General features: G+C 36.0%; 1 protein-coding gene across 2 annotated transcripts in view; it reads left to right on the top strand.

Moving 5' to 3' along the window:
• Positions 1–24932, top strand: part of HDX (highly divergent homeobox) — a 189521-nt gene that overhangs the window by 159062 nt on the left and 5527 nt on the right. For both annotated transcript variants that reach the window (XM_045471098.1, XM_045471099.1), the window contains exons 8-9: positions 1180–1263; positions 21181–21303. In XM_045471098.1, coding sequence (XP_045327054.1) covers positions 1180–1263; positions 21181–21303 — 207 coding nt within the window. The remainder of the gene's footprint in view (positions 1–1179; positions 1264–21180; positions 21304–24932) is intronic.

Raw genomic sequence — 24932 nt, 5'->3', positions numbered from 1 at the left:
TAAATTAATTTTTTAGGGGTGCCTGGGTGGCTTAGTCGGTTGAGCGTCCGACTTCGGCTCAGGTCATGATCTCACCGCTTGTGACTTCGAGAGCTGCATCAGGCTCTGTGCTGACAGCTCAGAGTCTGGAGCCTGCTTCAGATTCTGTGTCCCACTCTCTCTCTGCCCCTCCCTCGCTCATGCTCTGTCTCTCTCTCTCAAGAATAAATAAAACATTAAAAGTTTTTAATAAAAAAAAATAAATAAATTTTTTAAAACAGTATTTGACTTTGGAATGCATGTCACATGTTGATATTTTACATTAGAAGTTAGTTGTGAAGAAGTACATGGTAATTAAAAAAAAAAAAAGCCCTTGCAACAAAGTAGGTATGGTTAGCATTAGACTACTCTTATGGGAAGTGAGCTTCCTGTCACTGTAGGGCTCTGTTTAAGCAGAATTCAAGTGCTTATTTTTTTTTCCTTTTATATTGTGAAAAGTTTAAAGTTTCTTTTTAAGCTTCTTATTTGAGAGAGAGAGAGTGCAAGTGTGAAGGGGTGGGGAAGGGCAGAGAGAGAGGGAGAGAGAGAATTCCAAGCAGGCTCTGGACTGCCAGTACAGAGACTTAGTCAGGGTTTGATCTCATGAACTGGTGAGATCATGACCTGAGCTAAAATTGAGTTGGACACTTAACCCACTGAGCGACCCAGGGGCCCTGAGGTTTTGCTATTTTAAATAGTATTACAATAATTTTCTATTTACTTAAAAAAATTAATGTTTATTTTTGGGGGAGAGAGAGGCAGAGCGTGAGTGGGGAAGGAGCAGAGAGACAGGGGTATAGAATCCAAAGCAGGCTCCTGGCTCTAAGCTGTCAGCACAGAGCAGGTCGTGGGGCTTGAACCCACCAACCTTGAGATCATGACCTGAGCCAAAATCAGACACTTAACCAACTGAGCCACCCAAGCATCCCAATAATTTTCTATTTACTAAGCAGTCATCAATTAAAGGTAGAGGAAGGTGGCTCAAACACACACTGGTTATAACACTGAAGAGCCAGTCAGTTATCAGTTTATTGTGGATAATCTAGACTAGATGCTCTCATCATAAAAAGTAAACATTGAATGTATATGTTCTATACATTGTTGAGTGTAGTGATGATAATCAGATATATATTTATTGAAATTTCTCTACTTCTGTTACAGAAAATAGAAATTATTGATGATGAAGAAAGTGACATGATAAGTAATTGTGAAGTTGAACAAGTGAATTCTCTCTTGGATTATAAGGTGAAAGTAATTTCAAATTCTTAATTCATTAAGAGAAGGTACTAATTGAAGCAGACTTTTACAGTACTTATGTACTAGTTTATTTCACTTTTACTTTCATTTGATAAGTTAAACTGGGGCTCCACATTGACTTTCTCAGGCACTTAGATATCAGTCAAGATGTTGGCCATTTTAATGCTGGCTAGTTTAGTGGTTGTGGTTTTAAGCAAAGAGCTTGCTGAGTGGGAGTAGGTGTTGATAGTGTATACCAAGGTGAGGCTGTGCACAGTGTTGGTTAATTTATGTTAGTTGGTTAATTTATGACAGTGGATTAAAAGGTAATGTTTATTTTTAAATGGTGGCAAAGGGGAGTTTTTTTTTCCAGTGGCATTTGCTAATTTTATCTTGGAATTCAACTTTTGAAGACCATTTCTAGGAAACTTGTTTGAGAAGTTTAAAAACAATTTGCAGAACAAATACCAAATGAATATAAATACAGATGACATTTTCTTAAAACCACTTGTACCTAAACTGTAAGACTTATGTTGTGAGTGTGCCATACATAATTTTATTTTATTAAATTTTGACATGAGATATCTGTCTATATGTCAATATGTTTTCTGCATAGATATATAATTATTACCACTTTGTTAATCAATACTGTATCTTACTAGGTAACTTTGTGGCTTTCCAAATTTTGGCCAATCTTTCTATCCATATACAAAAGTTATTTTCTTGAAATATCATAAGTGACAAAGCAGAGATTAATCATCCTAAACTGTTAATAGAAAAAAAAATCAGAAAAGAATACTTTTCATTTTCTCAGAGTCTTTTTGGTTTTACTATAATTGAAATTATTTACTTCAACAGATTATTTCCTAAATGTTTATAACATGTCAGACTTTATAATATTGAACATTATAAACATAGGAGACAATTATCTTTTGAAATTTATTTGTTAAGTGGTCAAAATGCACACTATAATCCAGTATTTAAGCTGTATTTCCAACTAATAAAATTATAAAATTGAATTTCTGAACTACAAGAGATCATTCTTATCTTTCCTCCATAGTCATAAAGTATTTCTAAATGCCCAGTTAGGTTTAAAGAGCTCTGTACCATGTGGCACAAGGTATGAAAATTACAAAGAGGACCGGATTGCATGGCTGCTAAGTAATCTCCACTTAGTACTCTCAAACAGGTCAAATGGAGTTGGACTCAAAACAGAGGATACTCTCCAGAACCTTTCCCTTCTGGAGTGCCACTTGAGAAGGTTTTGAGCTAAAACAAGTGTAGGGCAGAATGTTCTACCCAGAAATGCTAATTACATTTTTATTGCACTCTATAGGACATTTAATGATTCAATGTTTTCCATTGCGGTAAATGCTGTGGGAATAGGAGTCCTTAACTACCTTGTTAAGAATGTCTTTGACAACACATTACTATCCTACATAAATGTCTTTCCTTTAACTCTAAAAAATTAGCACCTATATAGAAAATATATCTTTCCATAATCATTTTTTTTATTTTTAAGGTTTATTTTTGAGAGAGAGAGAGAGAGAGAGAGGCAGAGTGCTAGTGGGGGAGGGCAGAGAGAGAGGGAGACACAGAATCTGAAGCAGGCTCCAGGCTCTGAGCTGTCAGCACAGAGCCTGCTACAGGGCTCAAACTCACAAACCATGCAATCATGACCTGAGTTGACGTCGGATGCTTAACCAACTGAGCCACCTAAGTGCCCCTTTTCATAACCATTATTGAAAATACTTCACTTCATTTGTGATTTCTTACCTTAATTCAAAAGCAAGGGTAAATTAGGAAAGGAAAGAAGATGGAAGACTAGAAGAATCCTGAGCTCACCTATTCCCACAGAAATACCTAGGCAATATTATACATCTATTCAACTAACTGTTACTAAACACTACCAGAAGAGATGTTGCACAGCTAGTCTTAAGAAGCCACATATAAAGGGTAAGGGGCAGAGATGCAGTTGGGAACCAACTCCCTGTGTGAGTAAATACAAACAAGAGGGACATCACAGTCATGGAGAAGTGACTCAGACTCCTCAAAGGGCACTGCTGGCACTGGGGACACCACAGGGAAGAAAAGTCCCCATAATGTTTGGCTCTGGAAACCAGCAGGCATTAACTCTGGGAACTTTAAAAATCAGTAAGCTTAATGCCATGAAAGCTGAAGGTTGATAGGAAACTGAGTACTTATCCTTAAAGAGACAGTATACTAAGTAAATGGGTCCAAGACACAGCACAGAAAACAGCAGTTTGAAAAGTGCCTGAAGTATACATGAAAGGCATTTATTGTTTAATCTTAGAACATGTACTGGAAGGAAAGGGATCTTCATATTTCTTCAAGAATGAAAGTTCAACAATGTCAAAAATTTCTTGGCTTTTCCCAGAGTAAAGAGCCAGAGGCCTACAAGAGCCATTTCTAACACTCTCCATCTTCCTTGCCAGCAACAACTGCTTCACCAAGTAATTCCTCTGAGGACCAACCACACCCAAAACACCTGCCATGATAGGCACAGCTTCCAAAGCTGTTCCTGACCAACTACACCTGGTTTACAGCTTTGGCACAGACCAGCACCAAAACAAAGTGACTCCACTCATATGGAGGGGGTAACAAACCAACACACCAGGCACCCACAATTACTGTAGCCAGACCCCTTAGCTGCATGTATAAGGAAGGGACTGAGCCCTGAACTTCCGTGTATGTGCAGTCTTGGCAGAGAGGTTAATAGCACACTGTTAGAATGAGTAATGGCCTCGCCCACCAACCAGTAGTACTTGGCCTCAACCAGGACACTCAAAGGTGTGCTCACAGAAGGCAAAGTGGGCCATAGAAGCTATCTGGGATGAAGGCAACTATGCTCAGCCACAACAGGAAGTGCCTGCAACCCACACAGGGGATACCCTTGGGGCACCTGGTTCTGGTGACATGGGAGAATTGAATTATAGGGCACCACAGGTCCTCTTACACACGAAGCCACTACTTGAATGACCAGAAGATATAGCTGCTCTACCTAATACATAGAAACACACACACAGAGTTGGATGAAATGAGGAGTCAGAGGAATATGTCCCAAATCAAAGAACAAGACAATCACAGTAAAGAGCTAAATGAAGCAAAGATAAGAAATATGCCTGATAAAGAGTTCAAAGTAATGGTCATAAAGATACTGAAAAGACATGAGAAAAAAAGTGGATAAACCCAGTGAGAATGTCCACAGAGAATTAGAAAATATAAACAAGAATGAATCATAGGTGAAGAATTCAATGACTGACATGAAAAATACAGTAGAGGGAATCAATAGCAGATTAAAGAATGCAGAAAAATGAATCAGCGATCTGGAAGACAGGGTAATGGAAAGTGACTAATCTGAATAGCAAAAAGAAAAAGAATAATAAAAGGAGAATAAGTTAAGAAACTATGCAACACCATCAAGCATAACATTCACATTATAGAATTCCCAGAAGGAGAAGAGAGAGAGAAAGGGAAATGAAAATTATTTGAAAAAAAAAAAAAGAATAGCAGGACACTTCTCTAACCTGGGGAAGGAAACAGAGATCCAGGTCCAAGAAGTAAGTAGAGCCTCTAACAAGATGAACCCAAGGAGGTCCACACCAAGACACATAATAATTAAACTGTCAAAATGTAATAATATTGAAGAAAGAATTTAAAAGCAGCAAAAGAAAATAGTTACAAACAAGGGAAACCCCAAAGGGCTATCAGGTAATTTTTCAGCAGAAACATTGCAGGCCAGAAGGGATTGGCATGATATAGTCAAGGAGATAAAAGGGAGGAAAAAAAAAACTACAACAAAGAATACCCTACCCAGGAAGGTTATCATTCAGAATTGAAGGGAAGAGGAAGAGTTTCCCAGACACCATCCCCCACAAAGAAGAATGTTAAAGGAATTCATCGCCAGTAAACCAACTTCACAAGTAATGATAAAGGGACTTTTTTTGAGCAGAAAGAAAAGGCAATGACTTGAAGAAAGGAAATTAAGCAAGGAAATAATTTCCAGGTTAAAGCAAACATAGAGTGAAAGTTAGTCTATTAGTCACTTATAAACTTCATAAAGCCAGTAAGGAGGTTAAAACATAAAAGTAGTAAAATCAAATGTGGCTATAAAAGGGATACACAAAATAGGAAGATGTAAAATATAATATTATGTACATAAAATGGAGGCGGGACTAACAAGGTAGTGCTTTTAGAATGTATTGAAACTAAAGTGACCATCAACTTAATGTAGACTGCTATTCACATAAAATGTAACAATTTATGCAATGGTAACCACAAATCAATAAATTACTATAGATATACAAAACAATAAAGAGAACAGAAACTAAACATAACACTAAAGTAAGCCATCAAAACACAAGGGAAGTAAACAAGAAAAGAAAGGAACAGAGAATAACTATAAGAACAACCAGAAAACAATTTTTAAAAAGGCAATAAGTACATACCCATTAATAACTATTTTAAAGGTAAATGGGCCAAATGCTCCAATCAAAACACAGGGTGACTGAATGCATAAAAATGTAAGACCCATCTATATGTTACCTATAAGACACTTCAAAACTAAGACACATGCGGATTGAAAGTGAAAGGATGGAAGAATATTTACCATGCCAATGGAAGCCAAAAGAAAGCTGGGTAGTAATACTTATATCAGACAAAATAGGCTTTAAAGCAAACTGTAATAAGAGCCAAAGAAGGACACCACATGATGATAAAGGAGACAGTCCAAGAAGAGAATAGAATGATTGTATATATTTATGCACCCAATATAGAGGCACCAAAATATATAAAGCAAATATTAAGAGACATAAGGGGAAAAATTTACAGTGATGCAACAATAGCAGGGAACTTTTAAGACCCCACTTATATCAATGGATAGATCATCCAGACAGAAAATCAACAAGGAAACTATGGCTTTGAATGGCACATTACTCCAGATGGACCTAATTGTTATTTCCAGAACATTCTATCAAAAAACGGAAGAGCACACAGTCTTTTCAAGTGCACATGGCACATTCTCCAGGACCAATCATATATTAGGCCACAAAACAAGTCTCAATAAATATGAAAAGCTTAAAATAATATCAAGCACAACATTAACCACAACAGTATGAAACTAGAAATCAATTACAGGGAAAAAAACTGAAAAGAACAAACACAATCGGGGTAACCAACAAGCTACTAAACTCCAGTGGGCCAATGAAGAAATCGAAGGCAATTAAAAAATACATGGAGACAAATGAAAATGAAAACACAGCAATCCAAAATCTTTAGGATGCAACAAAAGCAGCTCTAAGAGTGAACTTCATATAGCAATACAGGCCTACATCAAGAAACAAGAACAATCTCAAATAGACAACCAAGCCTCACACCTAAAGTAACCATAAGAAGAAAAAATAAATTCCACAGCTAGTAGAAGGAAGGAAATAATAAATGTTAGCACAGAAATAAGTAAAATAGATACTACAAACACAATAGAGAATATCAACGATACCCATTGCTGGTTCTTTGAAAAGTTAAACAGAATTGATAAATCTCTACCTAGACTCATCAAGAAAAAAGAGAGATGACTCATCAAATGAAGGGAGAGAAATAACAACCAACACCATAGAAATACAAAGAAATATAAGAAAATATTATGAAATATCATATGACATTAAATCGGACAACCTAGAGAAATGAATAAATTCCTAGAAATATACAGTCTCTAGAACTGTCCAGGGATGGATGAATGGGTAAAGAAGTAGAGATGTGTGTGTGTGTGTGTGTGTGTGTGTGTGTGCATGTGTTACTTTGCCATAGAAGAAGAATGAGTTTTTGCCACTTGTGACCACATGGATGTACATAGAGGGTATCACACTAAGTGAAATAAATTCAACAGTGAAAGGTGAATATGATATGATTTCACTTGTACATGGAATTTAAGGAAACAAATGAACACACAAAATAAACAGACACTTAAATACATAGAACAAAGTGGTGGTTGCCAGAGGGGAGGTGGGTGGGGGAATGAGCAAAATAGATGAAGGAAATTAAGAGGTGCAAACTTCCAGTTATCAAATAATTAAGTTGGGACGCCTGAGTGGCTGAGTCGTTAAGCCTCTGACACTTAGTTTTGGCTCAGGTCATGATCTCACACTTTCCTGAGTTTGAGTCCCAGGTCAGGGTCTGTGCTGGCAACAAGGAGCCTGCTTGGGATTCTCTCTCTCCCTCTCTACCTTCCGTTCCCCCACTTGGACAGTCTATGTCTCTTTCAAAAATAAACAAAAATAGGGAGATAGCTGGAGAAGATGGTGGCTTAGGAGGACGCTGGGCTCATCTCGTCCTGCTGATCAATTAGATTCCACCCACATCTGCCTAAATAACCCAGAAAACCACCAGAAGACCAGCAGAATGGACTCTCCAGAGCCAAGTGTAGACGAGAGGCCCAAGGAAGAGGGTAGGAAGACGGAGAGGTGGTGCTCACTACCTAGACTAGTGGGAGGGAGCCAGGGCAGTGGAGGGGCAGCCCGCTGAGCAAGGCAGAGCCCCCGAGTCTGGCTTCCAAAAGCGGAGGGGCCAGACTGCCTGAGTTCTGACAGCAAGTGGGAATTAACATCTAGAATGTTAAAAGTCAACAGCTCTGCTTGGAGAGTAGGAGGGCGAGAGAACATCAGGAGGGAGAGGTGTTGAGCCCCAGAAGACAGAGTACAGCTCGGCGGGGAACAAAGGCTCTGGCCAGCGCCATCTTTCTCTCCCATCCCCCAGCCGAAATCCCAAAGGGAACCAGTTTCTGTCACCGAACTTGCTTGCACAGCACAAACACCCAATGCTTTGCTTCTGTGGATCCATCCCTCCGACGGGTCTGCCTGCCCCCCACCTGGTGCTGTAGTACCCCTCCCGCAGGTCGGTGACCACAAAGTGAACTAAGTCTGCCCTCCCTCCACTGTGTACCTTGCACATCCACCCCGGCTAATACGCCAGATCCCATAGAAGCAGGACCACAAGCCTGGCAGTGTGCAAGTAGCCCAGACAGGGGTCACACCACTCCACCGTGAGTCCTGCCCCTGAGGGAAGGGATGATATGGTACACACCAGTCTGACTGCGGCCCCAGTGGTGGGCTGGGGGCAGACATCCGGTCTGACTGCAGCCCTGCCCACCAACACAAGTTACTCCATTCAGCACAAGGGAAGTGCCCTGAAGTTCTGTGCCACTCCAGGGACTACCCAACATGACTAAATGGAAGAATTCTCCTCAAAAGAAACTCCAGAGAGTAACGACAGCTAATGAATTGATCAAAAATGATCTAAGCAATTTAACAGAACAAGAATTTAAAATAATAGTCAGAAAATTAATCGCTGGGCTTGAGAAAAGTATAGAGGACAGCAGAGAATCTATTGCTACAGAGATCAAGGGACTAAGAAACAGTCAGAAGGAGCTAAAATGCTATAAATGAGGTGCAAAATAAAATAGAGGCGACCACAGCTGGGATTGAAAAGGCAGAGGAGAGAATAGATGAATTAGAAGATAAAATTATGGAAAAAGAGGAAGCTGAGAAAAAGATGAAAAAAATCCAGGGGTATGAGGGGAAAATTAGAGAACTAAGTGATGCAATGAAATGCAAAAATATCCATATAATAGGGATTCCAGAAGAGGAAGACAGAAAGAAAGGGGCTGAAGGTGTATTGAACAAATCATAGCTGAGAACTTCCCTGATATGGGAAATGAAAAAGGCATTGAAATCCAAGAGGCACAGAGAACTCCCTTCAGACGTGACATGAATCGATCTGCACGACATACCATAGTGAAACTGGCAAAATACAAGGTTATATAAAGAGAAAATTCTGAAAGCAACTAGGGATAAACGCACTCTAACATATAAAGGGAGACCTATAAGACTAGTGATGGATCTCTCTACTGAAACTTGGCAGGCCAGAAAGGAATGGCAGGAAATCTTCAACGTGATGAACAAAAAAAAAAATATATGCATCCGAGAATCCTGTATCCAGCAAGTCTGTCATTCAGAGTAGAAGGAGAAATAAAGGTCTTCCTAAACAAACAAAAAATGAAGGAATTCATCAACACTAAACCAGCAATACAAGAGATCCTAAGGGGGACTTTGTGAGTGAAATGATGCAAGGACCACAAAGTACCAGAGACACCACTACAAGCATGAAACCTACAGACATCACAATGACTCTAAACCCATGTCTTTGTATAATAACACTGAATGTAAATGGACTAAATACGCCAACCAAAAGACACAGGGTATCAGAATAGATAAAAAAAACCAAGACCCATCTATTTGCTGTCTATAAGAGACTCATTTTAGACCTGAGGACACCTTCAGATTGAAAGTCAGGGGATGGAGAACTATGTACCATGCTACTGGAAGTCCAAAGAAAGCTGGAGTTATATAAGACAAACTTGACCTTAACAGACAAACTAGACTTTAAATTAAAGGCTGTAACAAGAGATGAAGAAGGACATTATATAATAATTACAGGGTCTACCCATTAGGAAGAGATAACAATTAGAAATATCTATACAGTGAATACAGGAGCCCCCAAATATATAAAACAATTAATAAAAAACATAAGCAACCTTATTGATAAGAAGGTGGTAATTGCAGGGGACTTTAATACCCCACTTACAGCAATGGATAGATCATCTAGACACAGGATCAATAAAAAAGCAAGGGCCCTCAATGATACATTGGATTAGATGGACTTGATAGATACATTTAGAACACTGCATCCCAAAGCAACAGAATATACTTTCTTCTCGTGTGCACATGGAACATTCTCCAAGATAGATCACATACTGGGTCACAAGACAACCCTTCATAAGAATACAAGAATTGAGATCATACCATGCACACTTTCAGAACACAATGCTATGAAGCTTGAAATCAACCACAGGAAAAAGTCTGGAAAACCTCCAGAATCATGGAGGTTAAAGAACACCCTACTAAAGAATGAATGGGTCAACCAGGCAATTAGAGAAGAAATTTAAAAATATGTGGAAACAAATGAAAATGAAAAGACAACAATCAAAACACATTGGGATGCAGCAAAGGCAGTCCTGAGAGGAAAATACATTGCAATCCAGGCCTATGTCAAGAAACAAGAAAAATCCCAAATACAAAATCGAAGAGTACACCTAAAGGAAATAGAAGCAGAATGGCAAAGACACCGCAAACACAGCAGAAGTAGAGAAATAATAAAGATCAGGGCAGAAATAAACAATATAGAATCTTAAAAAAAACTGTAGACCAGATCAATGAAACAAAGAAGTGTTTTTTTGAAAAAAGAAACGAAATTGATAAACCTCTAGCCAGGCTTCTCAAAAAGAAAAGGGAGATGACCCAAATAGATAAAATTATGAATGAAAATGGAATTATTACAACCAATCCCTCAGAAATACAAGCAATTATCAGGGAATACTATGAAAAATTATATACCAACAAAGTGGACAACCTGGAAGAAATGGACAAATTTCTAAGCACCCACACACTTCCAAAACTCAAACAGGAAGAAATAGAAAACTTGAACAGATCCATAAACACCGAAAAAATTAAATGAATTATAGAAAATCTCCCAAGAAATAAGAGTCCAGGACCACATGGCTTCCTAGGGAAATTCTACCAGACATTTAAAGCAGAGATAATACCTATCCTTCTCAAGCTGTTCCAAAAAATAGAAATGGAAGCAGAACTTCCAGACTATTTCTATGAAGCCAGCATTACTTTGATTCCTAAACCAGACAGAGGCCCAGCAAAAAAGGAGAAATACAGGCCAATATCCCTGATGAATATGGATGCAAAAATTCTCAATAAGATACTAGCAAATCGAATTAAACAGCGTATAAAAAGAATGATTCACCATGATCAAGTGGGATTCATTCCTGGGCTGCAGGGCTGGTTCAACATTTGCAAATCAATCAATGTGATACATCACATTAATAAAACAAAAGAACCATATGATCCTGTCAATTGATGAAGAAAAACCATTTGACAAAATTCAGCATCCTTTCTTAATAAAAACCCTCGAAAAAGTCGGGACAGAAGAAACATAGTTAAAGATCATAAAATCCATTTATGAAAAGCCCACAGCTAATATCATCCTCAATGGAGAAAAACTGAGAGCTTTCCCCCTGTGATCAGGAACACGACAGGGATGTCCACTCTCACCGCTATTGTTTAACACAGAGTTGGAAGTTCTGGCATCAGCAATCAGACCACAAAAGGAAACCAAAGGCATCAAAATTGGCAAAGATGAAGTCAAGCTTTCACTTTTTGCGGATGACATGATATTAACATGGAAAACCCAGAAGACTCCACCAAAAGTCTGATAGAACTGACATACGTATTCAATAAAGTTTCAGGATACAAAATTAATGTACACATATCAGTTGTATTCTTATACACAAATAATGAAGCAACAGAAAGACAAATAATGAAACTGATCCCATTCACAACTGCACCAAGAATCATAAAACACCTAGGAATAAACCTAACCAACGATGTCAAAGATCTGTATGCTGAAAACTATAGAAAGCTTATGAAGGAAATTGAAGAAGATATAAAGAAATGGAAAAAACATCTCGTGCTCATGGATTGGAAGAATAAATGTTATTAAAATGTCAATACTACCCAAAGCCATCTACACATTCAATGCAATACCAATCAAAATTGCACCAGCATTCTTCTCAAAGCTAGAACAAGCAATCCTAAAATTTGTATGGAACCACAAAAGACCCCAGATAGTCAAAGTAATATTGAAGGAGAAGACTAAATCAGGAGGCATCACAATCCCAGACTTTAGCCCCTACTACAAAGCTGTAATCATCAAGACAGCATGGTATTGGTACAAAAACAGACACATAGACCAATGGAATAGAATAGAAACCCCAGAACTAGACCCACAAAAGTATGGCCAACTAATCTTTGACAAAGCAGGAAAGAATATCCAATAAAAAAAAAGACAGTCTCTTTAAAAAATGGTGCTGGGAAAACTGGACAGCAACATGCAGAAGGATGAAACTATATCACTTTCTTACACCATTCACAAAAACAAACTCAACATGGATGAAGGACCTAAATGTGAGACAAGAAACCATCGAAACCCTAGAGGGGAAAGCAGGAAAGAACCTCTGTGACCTCAGCCGCAGCAATTTCTTACTTGACACATCCCAAAAGGCAAGGGAATTAAAAGCAAAAGTGAAATATTAGGACCTCATGAAGTTATAAAGCTTCTGCACTGCAAAGAGAACAATCAACAAAACTAAAAGGCAACCTATGGAATGGGAAAAGATATTTTCAAATGACATATCTGACAAAGGGCTACTATCCAAAATCTATAAAGTGCTCACCAAACTCCACACCCGAACAACAAATAATCCAGTGAAGAAAGAGTAGAAAACATGAATAGACACTTCTCTAGAAAAGACATCCGGATGGCCAACAGGCACATGAAAAGATGCTCAACGTTGCCACTCCTCAGGGAAATACAAATGAAAACCACACTCAATACCACCTCACGCCAGTCAGAGTGGGTAAAATGAACAAATCAGGAGACTATGGATGAGGATGTGAGGATGTGGAGAAACGGGAACCCTCTTGCACTTTTGGGGGGAATGCAAACTGTGCAGCTGCTCTGTAAAACAGTGTAGAGATTCCTCAAAAAATTAAAAATAGATCTACCCTATGACCCAGCAATAGCACTGCTAGGAATTTACCCAAAAGATACAGGAGTGCTGATGCATAGGGGCACATGTACCCCAATGTTTATAGTAGCACTTTCAACAATAGCTAAATTATGGAAAGAGCCTAAATGTCCATCAACTGATGAATGGATAAAGAAATTGGGGGTTATATACAGAATTGAATAACTATGTGGCAATGAGAAAGAATGAAATATGGCCTTTTGTAGCAATGTGGATGGAACTGGAGAGTGTTCTGCTAAGTGAAATAAGTCATACAGAGAAAGACAGATACCATATGTTTTCACTCTTATGTGGATCCTGAGAAACTTAACAGAAGACCATGGGGGAGTGGAAGAAAAAAAAAAGAGGTTAGAGAGGGAGGGATTTATTTTTATAAATAAATAAATAAATAAATAAATAAATAAATAAATAAATAAAACAAGTTTCAGTGTAGAAAAGTACAGCATAAGGAATATATTCAATAATGTAATAACATTGTATGTGACAAACTGAGACCACACTTATTGTCATGAGCATTGAGAAATATATAGAATTTTCAAATCAATATTTTGCATACCTGAAACTAATACACTATTGTATGTCAATTTTACTTCAATAATAATTTTGTAGAATAAAGTAATATTATCTAACATATATATATATATATATATTTATATATATATATATATGTGTGTGAATATTATCCAAATTTTATGCTTCCAGCATCAGTGAATGGGAATTCCACTACTCTCATTAATACTTTGCACTGTCTGAATTTTGCATTTTAGCCCCTCTGGTTTATGTGAAATATTATTGTATTGTGGTTTTAACTTTTCATTTACCTGTCATTAATAAAACTAAACATTTTATTATAATATTGACCTTTTGTATAATCTCTTTGTAAAGTAACTCTTCACATATTTTGCCTGATTTTCTTTTTTTTAATATGAAATATATTGTCAAATTGGTTTCCATACAACACCCAGTGCTCATCCCGACAGGTGCCCTCCTCAGCACCCATCACCCACCCTCTCCTCCCTCCCACCCCCCCATCAACCCTCAGTTTATTCTCAGTTTTTAAGAGTCTCTTATGGTTTGCCTCCCTCCCTCTCTTTTTTTCCTTTCCCCTCCCCCATGGACTTCTGTTAAATTTCTCAGGATCCACATAAGAGTGAAAACATATGGTATCTGTCTTTCTCTTAGCATAACGCTCTCCAGTTCCATCCACGTTGCTACAAAAGGCCATATTTCATTCTTTCTCATTGCCAAGTAGTGCCTGGTTTTCTAATGTGTTAAAGTCTTTTCCTTATTGATTTGTAGATTAGTCAAATTGAAAACTATTTTCTACCAGAAAATGATATGAAATATAAAGTAAAGGTAAATAAAACCTCATTTAGCAGTTCTCATTGCTGACTTCAGGATGTCAATTTAAAACAGCTCATCAGTTTTGAAATTCAATCTTTTTTCAGAGAATATTTTTGTTCTCTTTTTGCATACCCATACTATTGTTCTTTGTTTTGGAATCAAAATCACTTCGTTGGTTTCTTAATTATATTCATCATAAGGCTCTTGAAAGGAGAGATGTATCTTATTCATCTATGTGTTACCTAGTTTCCAGCACATAGGTATCCATTATATAGTTCCCGAGTGAATAAGTTAGTTTACTTACCCTTGGAAAAAGTTTTAATAGTGGTGTGCAAGTGCTCATTTATATACAATCAATTAATATTAGAAGCTGGATCATTATAATTTTTTCCGACACTGGAATAAACAGTCTTTCATTATTCTTCAGATTCAGTATAACAAAATGAAAGAATGGTTTCTTAATGTGCATTTGATAATTATTACTATGCAATACTCAGTTTGTACATAGTGAGTTTTTTGATTGATACATATTGCTAGAAACCCGCATCACTAGAAGTTCTGACTAATCTAAAATACTTAAGAGACAACTTGGTGAGCTCAGTCCCTGAATCATGAGTAGATATATCATAAAATAATACCTCAATTTTGGCAGCCATTGATAGCCTGCTGAGATATCAGATCTCCAGTGTACATGAAGGCTTGAGTGCTCCCTATATTCATCTTGGAGAAGAATGGACAAAGCTTACTGGAAATGTAGGGAAGATATTAACAAGAAAATTGAGGTAGATCTTCTTTTGTGCAATTCGGTGACTGATAGTTTCTTACTAGTTCCTCTCACAAACACTCCATGTACTTAGGAAATTCTCTAAAGTACACATACATTCCTGTCTGTAATCAAAAAAGTGTTTCATAGGCCTGCAAAAAGCAGCTCCAAGAAGAAAATATTTGTAAAATGAAATTATCTTAAAGCTGTTTTTGTTTTTCAAAAATTGTATAAATACTGAGTAGAAGAAATATTTGCATGAGAAATTAGAGATCTGCATACCAAAGATGACTTCTGATTTCTGCAACTGTAAATTAATGTTTTAAAAATGTTTTTTAATGGACTGTGAATGCAGCTCATTAGGACTATGCATTCAAAGGAGACACTACACCTGTTTAGGGCTGATTTGTGACTCAGTATGTGATCTATTCTGGAGAATATTCCATGTGCACTCAAGAAGAATGTGTATTCTGCTGCTTTAGGATGAATGATCTGAATGTATCTGTTAAGTCCATCTTGTTTCATTCAAAGATATTGTTTCTTTTTTTTTATTTTCTGCTTAAATAATCTGGCCATTGTTGTAGTGTGGTATTAAAGTCTCCTATTATTATGGTATTATTATCTATGGATTTCTTTATATTTGTCATTAATTGATTTATATATTTGGAATAACCAAGATGGGGACATAAATATTTACAATTGTTAAATCTTCTTGGTGGATAGACTCCTTAATTGTGATATAATGCCCTTTTTCATCTCTTATTACAATCTTTGTTTTAAAATTTAGTTTTTTATATAACTATGGCTACTCTGGCTTTCTTTTGACCTCCATTAGCATGATAGATTTTCTTAATCCCCTCATTTTCAATCTTCAAGTGTCCTTAGACCTAAAATGTGTCTCTTGTAGGCAACATATACATGGATCTTGTTTTTTAATCTATTCTGATACCCTATGTCTTGTGTTTGGAGTATTTAGTCCATTTACATTCAGAGTGATTATTGAATGATATGAATTTACTTCCATTGTGTTATCTGTAGATTTGTTGTTTCTAGTGATGTTCTCTGATCCTTTGTAGTCTTTGCTGGAAGAACAAGTATTATTAAAATATCTATACTACCCAAGGCAATCTACACATTGAATGCAATCCCTTTTAAAATAATACCAACATTCTTCACAGAGCTAGAACAAACAATCCTAAAATTTGTATGTAACCACAAAAGACCCAGAATAGCCAAAGTAATGTGGAAAAAGGAAACCAAAGCTGAAGGCATCACAATTCCATACTTCAAGCTGCATTACAAAGCTATAATCATCAAGACAGTATGGTACTGGCACAAAAACAGACATATAGATCAATGGACACAATAGAGAGCCCAGAAATGGACCCACAATTGTATGGCTAACTAATCTTTGACAAAGCAGGAAAGAGTATCCAATGGAAAAAAGACAGTATCTTCAGCAAATTGTGCCAGGAAAACTGGACAGTGACATGCAGAGGAATGAAACTGGACCACTTTCTTACACCATATGCAAAAATAAATTAAAAATAGATGGAAGAACTAAATGTGAGACAGAAAACCATCAAAATCCTAGAGGAGAAAGGAGGCAACACTCTCTTTGAACTCGACCTCAGCAGATTCCTACTAAACGTGTCTCTGGAGGAAAGGTAAACAAAAGCAAAAATGAACTATTGGGACCTCATCAAGATAAAAAAGCTTCTGTACAGCAAAGGAAACAATCAACAAAACTAAAAGGCAACCGATGGAATGGGAGAAGATATTTGCAAATGATTTATTGGATAAAGGGTTTGTAGCCAAAATCTATAAAGAATTTATCAAACTCAACATCCCCAAAACCAATCATCCAGTGAATAAATGGGGAGAAGACATGAATAGGCACTTTTCTAAAGCAAGCATCCAGATGGCTAACAGACACATGAAAAAAATTCTCAACATGACTCATCATCAGGGAAATACAAATAAAACCACAATGAGATGCCACATCACACCTGGCAGAATGGCTGAAATTAACAACTCAGGAAATGACAGATGTTGATGAGGATGTGGAGAAAGGGGAACATTTTTGCATTGCTATTGGGAATGCAAATTGGTACTCTAGAAAACTGTATGGAGGCTCTTCAAAAAATTAAACATAGAACTACCCTACGACCCAGCAATTGCACTACTGGGTATTTATTCAAAGGACACTATATATATATATATATATATATATATATATATATATATATATACATATATACATATACATATATATACATACATACATACATACATATACATATATACATATATATATATATATGTATATATATATATATATATGTAGTACTCGGTGATCAAAAAGAATGAAATCTTGCCATTTGCAACAACTCGAATGGAACTAGAGTGTATTATGCTAAGCGAAATAGGTCAGGCAGAGAAAGACAATTTTGATTTCACTCATATGCGGAATTTAAGGAATACAACAGATGAAGATAGTGGAATGGAAGGAAAAATAAGATGAAAGCAGAGAGGGATGGAAACCATAAGAGACTTTTAAATACAGGGAACAAACTGGGGGTTATTAGAGTGGAGGTGAGTGGGGGATTGGGTTAAATGAGTGATGGGCATTAAGGAGGGCACTTGGAATGAGCACTGGGGTTTATACGTAAGTGATGAATCACTGGGTTCTACTCCTGAAACCAATACTATACTGTGTGGTAACTAACTTGAATTTAAAAAAGTAAATTTAAATTTAAAGGTAAATTAAAAATAATTTAAAAAACAAAGGAGACACTACATTTCCTATATATGAAGACTTCTTGGTCAGCACTTTAGTAATACTACTGATCTTGAATAAATACTAAAAAAAATAAGTTTAGAATTAGTCAAATATAATATAGAAGATGCCTATTGAATTTTATTAGAATGCTTACTTGTAACTTAGATTGCTGTAGGGTGCCTTTGAATAAGGACTTTAGCTTCAATAATCATTTGCAGATGATGCATTTGATATTAAATTGTCTGAAAGGGAGGTAGTTTTATTAGGTACAGTAAGTTCTAAACTCTGCTGATAAAATAATTGATGCAGCTCATAGTTTTGAATGCGATTAATATAACTGTATCTTCTCTATTGAAACAAAAGAATGACCATAGAATTAACTAATTTTAATGTCTTTTATGCAGCTTTTTGAACATATACTGTTAATGGTCCTGCTGTGCTCTTTGAGACCAGTTCTCCAGCTACAGAAAACACTCATAGCTTATTTTTTTTTTGACAAGAGGAATAGCTAATACTTTTAATAAAGTTTTTGATATATAATTTCTATACAATAAAGTTCACCTCTTTACACAGTTAGGTGAGTTTTGACAAGTGGACACAGTTGTGTAACCACAACCACAATATGTTTATTTATCTGCTGATGAACACTTGTGTTGTTATTAGTTTTGGGCTATTATGAATAAAGCCGCTATGACTATTCATCTTCTTGTGGACACATGTATTCATTTACCTTGGGTTAATACTTAAGAGTAAATTGCTACATCAGACGGTAAGAAAGAAAGATAATGTGTAATTTTATAAGAAACTCTCAAAACATTTTCCAAAATGTCTGTATTGTTTTATAAACCCACCAACGATGTATGAGACGTATTGTTCCACATTCTCACGAGCACTAGCTATTGTCAGTCTTTTTAACTTTATTTTTTATGAATATAATTTATTGTCAAATTGGCTTACATACAACACCCAGTGCTCATCTCAACAAGTGTCCTCCTCAATGCACATCACCCATTTTCCTTCTCCCCTGCTCCCCCATCCATCCTTAGTTTGTTCTCTGTATTTAATAGTCTCTTGTGGTTTGTCTCCCTCCCTCTCTGTTTGTATCTATTTTTCCCCCTTCCTTTCCCCCATGGTCTTCTCTTCAGTTTCTCAAGATCCACATATGAGTGAAAATATATGATATCTGTCCTTATCTGACTGACTTATTTCACTCAGCATAATACCTTCTAGTCCCATCCAAGTTGCTGCAAATGGAATAATTTCATTCTTTCTCATTGCCAAGTAGTATTCCATTGAATATATAAACCACATCTTCTTTATCCATCAGTTGATTGACATTTAGGCTCTTTCCATAATTTGTTGTTGAAAGCGCTGCTGTAAACATTGGGGTACATGTGCCCCTATGCATCAGCACTCCTGTATCGCTTGGGTAAATTCCTAGTAGTGCTATTGCTGGGTCATAGGGTAGCTCTATTTTTAATTTTTTGAGGAACCCCCACACTGTTTTCCAAAGCGGCTGCACCAGTTTGCATTACCCCCAACAGTGCAAGAGGGTTCCCGTTTCTCCACATCCTCACCAGCATCTGTAGTTTCCTGATTTGTTCGTTTTAGCCACTCTGACCAGTGTGAGGTGGTTAACTTTAGATATTGTAGTATGCATTGCAGTTTTAATTTGATTCCCTTAATGACAAATTATATCAAGTATTTTTCATGTTTAGTGGTCATTCACATTTTGATGAGGTGTGTGTTCAAATATCTTTCCTGCTGTTTATTCTGTTGATGGTCCTATAATTGTATTGTAAGCATTCTTGATGTATTCTGAATACAAGTCTTTTATCAGGTATGTGATTTACAACTATTTTTCCCAATATGTAGCTCATATTTTAATTTTCTTAACAATGTCTTTTGAAGAGCAAAGGTGAAGCACCCGGGTGGCTCAGTTGGTAAGCGTCAAACTTCGGCTTGGTTCATGATTTTAAAGTCCGTGTGTTCGAGCCCCATGTAGGGCTCTGTGCTGACAGCCTGCTTCAGACTCTGTGTCTCCCTCTCTTTGTCCCTCCCATGCTTGCTCTCTTTCTCTCTCTCTAAAAAATGAATAAACATTTTTAAAAAATGAAGAGCAAAGAGTTTTTGTTTGTTTGCTTTAATTTTGATGAGGTCTTTTTGTGCTGTTGAGAAACAGCCTAAACCAAGGACACAAAAATTTTCTCCTGTTTTCCTCTAGTTTTATAGTTTTAGGGTTTGTGCATTTCTTGTTAAATTTTGTATATGATGTGCGGTAAGAATTGATAATCTTTTTTTATATGAATTTACAATTGTTCAAACACTATTTGTTGTATTTGTTGGAAGATTGAACTTTCTTTGTTCATTGAATTACCTTAGCACCTTTTAAGAAAATGTGTGTGTGTGTGTGTGTGTGTGTGTGTGTGTGTGTATTTTTCTACAGTTTTCTCTTGATAGATATGTCCACCCTTTTGGCAATAACATAACTTCTTGATTATTGTAGTTTTAATTATAAATCTATTCAGAACACTTTTGTGACCATTAGCTTATTTGAGCTTTACAACCCTCAAACCTAGAATTGCCAAAGATTACTAGTATTATATACATTTCACTGATGAGCAAATAGAATCACAGAGAGTTTAATTGGTCTGCTCAAGTTTACACAGTGATCAGTAGAACTGGCACTAAAATCCTCTCAAATCCTAGTCTATTGTTCTTTTCTTAGGAAACTAACAAAATATTCAAGAGGGACTGTGTGTCAAATCAGTGGTACACAGTGGTACATTGGAGATATTATCTGAATAACAGACTCCTATATAAAGTCAGGGAGCTCAACAAACTACTTAAGACTGTAATAATTTTATTCCCCCCTTGGTACAAAATAGTCTTTTTAGTTCTCAATATTTGGCTTTGTGAATGGCACATTCAGTATTACTGCATCTGCTATTGCTCTTTAGTTGGGGTAATTGGACTTTGCCTGTTCTTAATCCTAACAAAAATGCTAATTAGGTTTAATACAGGAGTATTCTTTCCAAAAGGAAATTGTTTATTGAGATTTCTTCTACTGGAATTTTTTATTGTATTTTTGACCTTGCAAATTGTTTTCTTTTGTTGATTTGTTTAAAAGTTAGTCTTTGAGTAACATGATAATTTCCTTCTGTGCTTTATATTCTTTATACTAAAATGTTATTTTCTTTACTGTCCTTCTAATTTGATTGCTTTTTGGAATTTTACTGTGCATCAAACATATATAATCCTAGGTTTTCATAAGGTAATGATATTATCTGATGTTTTCTCGCTCAGAATGAAGAAGTCAGATTCATTGAAAATGAGCTAGAGATTCAAAAGCAAAAATACTTTAAACTTCAGACATTTGTTAGAAGCTTGATACTAGCTATGAAAGCTGATGATAAGGAACAACAGCAGGTAGGTGACAGAAGAGATTAGTAAGCTGTAACGTATCATGTTGAAAAATGACATGTCACACTTGAGTTCTTAATATTTTTTTTTCTACTTCATTTCTGCTTGGCATCAAGAAAGGATTTGTTACTTTATAATCTTTTTATTATTTAGCACAATATTTTTAAGTATAGATATTCAGATATGTGTGTGATACTTTAGTAAGAAATCAAAATAATTGTTAATTTAAGGCTAGATTTAAGTAGGGGGAAATAATTTTTAAAAATATGTTTTAAAGAAACTCTCAGAGTGTTTGTAAAGACCAGGCTACCCTAACTGGAGAGGCACATATTTTGGAAACTTTCTTGAATAAAAGAGGTAGGGTATTTGCCTCTCTTCTGGATTTCAGTTACCCTCCAGACCTCACTAGATTTCACAAATGTTTGAATATCTTTTATTTCATGATACGTTGCTTATCACTAAAAAATATGAAATTACTTTGTGAAATTCTTTGTGACCACAATGCATCATTTACTTTTCCCAGTTTAACTAGAATGTTTGATTCCTTTACCCCAAAGGTGAAATGTAATGTCTTTTGTTTGTCACTATGGATTTTTATTTACAAATTCCTCCTAAATTACACTTTCTGTCCCATTATTTTTCATGGTAAATTTGTATAAAATGTATTAAGGTTGCTAAAAATTATGGAATGTTATTAAATGTTCTATTCAATACTAAACGATACCAAATTTGCTTCTGAGTTGTATGCTATGGTGTTGATTTCTTGTCAGAGACATTCAGTGAATAGTGTGTCACACAAGTAACCATTGATTTGGAAGCAGTCTTGTAGGCTTTTATTTAGTAAGTAATCTCAATAGTAGTATACAAATTCATCCCTTATATACAAGCAAGACTGACATGTGTAGTTCATCTCAGATATCTCCAGGGAAAAATAATAGAGTCTTAACATCCCACTGTTTTTATTTTTAAAGAGAAGAATTTATTCATGAAATTCAAGCCAATATGTACATTTTGCTCTCCCCATGCCTCACACACACAGACATTCCAAGACAGCAGTCTTTGGTTACCTTTACCATCTTTATTTAAGCATGTTATTGCTTTATATTGTTTTATGTGAGTTATCATATTCTATGGCATATTAAATGTGTGTTTGTTTTTTAGGAATATAAACTATGGATTTTCTTTTCTTTTTTTTTTTTTTTCAACGTTTATTTATTTTTGGGACAGAGAGAGACAGAGCATGAACGGGGGAGGGGCAGAGAGAGAGGGAGACACAGAATCGGAAACAGGGTCCAGGCTCCGAGCCATCAGCCCAGAGCCCGACGCGGGGCTCGAACTCGCGGACCGCGAGATCGTGACCTGAGCTGAAGTCGGACGCTTAACCGACTGCGCCACCCAGGCGCCCCTATAAACTATGGATTTTAAATGAATAAGGTGGCAGTCTTAATCATGGTCCCAGGGGTACTGTAAATTTTAAATATCTGTAAAAAAAATAGGTTCAATCAGAGAAATAATTTGGAGTGTGGTCCTCATCCCAAAAGTTATGGCATGGTTTTGAATTCAGAGTTACAAGGCCAGCTAACTAGCTTCTAGGTGTCTTGATATCTCGGAATGGTGCACAGAATGCATTTTGTTTTCTAATTATAACCTCATCCTTGTCTTGGTTCTTTCCCCAAGAATACTCACGAATAAGAAAAGTAAATATTGTGTATTTTACTTTTCTCCTTCTCTTATACTTTTCCTCTGATAAAAGACTAATGAAAAAAACTATGACAAAACATTGGCCATCAAAAAGGAGAAAGTCACACAAAACCTGTACTGGAAGTTATATCATATATAATCAGCACCCAAATAGAAACTACAAATTTGTATAGTTGAGATCAGGTATAATCAATCTCATAATATAGAAGACACCAATAGTAGTTTATGAAAGTTATTATGGTGATATTTTAAGTTACTAATCTTTATGTTTTGAGATACTTAGAGGTTTACTTATGGAAGAAATTAATGTATATTCTACTTAACAAAAGAAAACCATTGTGTCATTGGTTTCTCATTTTTTAAAATCTGTTGTTGTTTTTTTTTCATTAGTTTTGGTTTTGGTAAGCTGAGATAAGTGGTCCATAGAATACGTTTCCCCACTGCAACTGGGTTCTAAAAATATATGACACTGTCTTATTGAAAAACTAGATTACCCAAATGGTTTGTTAATTAATAGCCATTTTTAATTAAAAATAATGTTGCCAGCACTATACTACATGAGTTAGTCTTTCTTCCCATGATGATTAACTGTGTGATCCCAACCAGGTCAATTTCTTCCCTTGAACTTCCAATTTCTCCACTTTGCAAGGAAAATATGCATTATTAATGCTATGAAAATTGGCATTCATACCCCTAGGGCTTAGAATACGTGTTATAAAAACAGATACTATATTTGGGAATTAACTTAATCTTTTGGGAATAGTGGCACTAGGTCAGATTCTGAGGACAGACAGATGAAGGACCTAGAGTAAAAAAACTTAATTGTATTTACTTTAGGATCTATAAAAAAGGCAATTCTAGCAATTGTCATAATCCATAGATTTGTTCAGTGTGCCAATGTTGCAATCCAATAAGATATTAAAAAGAATTTTGAAGTGGACTTCATGCTTTAGAAGTGTCTTATGCTGCTTTATGTATACTCAGTCAGCTACATGAATGCAATCACACACAAAAAAATTTCTTTTGATTTGAAGGTCTCCCCACCAGAATTTAAAATGTCATTAAGTCTGCTCATTCACTTAACTTTTTAATATTCTAAGCACATGTTCAATGAATGTTAGTTCGAGCACTTTGCCCTTTTTAACATGGCTTCTTCACAGTTGCAAAGTGAATTAAATCCAGTGATGCATTTCTAATACACTATGATCAGCTAATGTTAGCAAAGGCTTTGTTTCACCTTGACTGGGATAGTGATAAATATCTATTCTAGAAGACAATGTCTCTGTGTCCTTTTACTAAAATCTAATACCTTAGAAAGTATATAGTACCATTAGACGACTGCTTTGTAAATACTCCAAATTTCAGCAAGAAGTTCATGAGTTATTTAATAGTATAAAATAAATAACTTTTCTATCAGATAGGAGTTGGTCTTTTCTCATGCAGATTGACAAAAAGGAGGAAGTTTTTAATCTTGTCTCTCTGCTATTAGACAAAATGTATAGATGTCACATATTTTAATAAAGAGAATAGAATATGTCTTATTTCAACAGTGGATTTAATAACTTCTCCAATATTCCCTATCTTTCTATTCCTTAATTCAGTAGTCGCAAATTTGCATATGTTCCCATTTCCCTGGTCTTTGTTTACTACTGCATCCAAATCCCACACTACAAGTAATTCTATCTCAAATTGCCCATATATGCTACATTATTTTTAGTATTGGGAGCTTCAAATCAATCATTTAGTTCACAGTTTTTTTATGATCAAGTGGGCATTAGCACTATCAACCACATAAATCTTTATTAATCATTTATTTCTCTAGTATGGATGCATGTTCTGTAACTCCAGATGAAACAATTATACCATGACAAAGCTTAGTTCATGGCTCTTGGCTTATCCTAATTACTTATAGAGAAATGAGCAGACTTTTAGAT

The sequence above is a fragment of the Leopardus geoffroyi genome, chromosome X (assembly GCF_018350155.1).
Source record: "Leopardus geoffroyi isolate Oge1 chromosome X, O.geoffroyi_Oge1_pat1.0, whole genome shotgun sequence".
Lineage (NCBI taxonomy): Eukaryota > Metazoa > Chordata > Mammalia > Carnivora > Felidae > Leopardus > Leopardus geoffroyi.
Note: the sequence above shows the minus strand (reverse complement) of the source record. Positions and strands in the feature narration are given on the sequence as shown.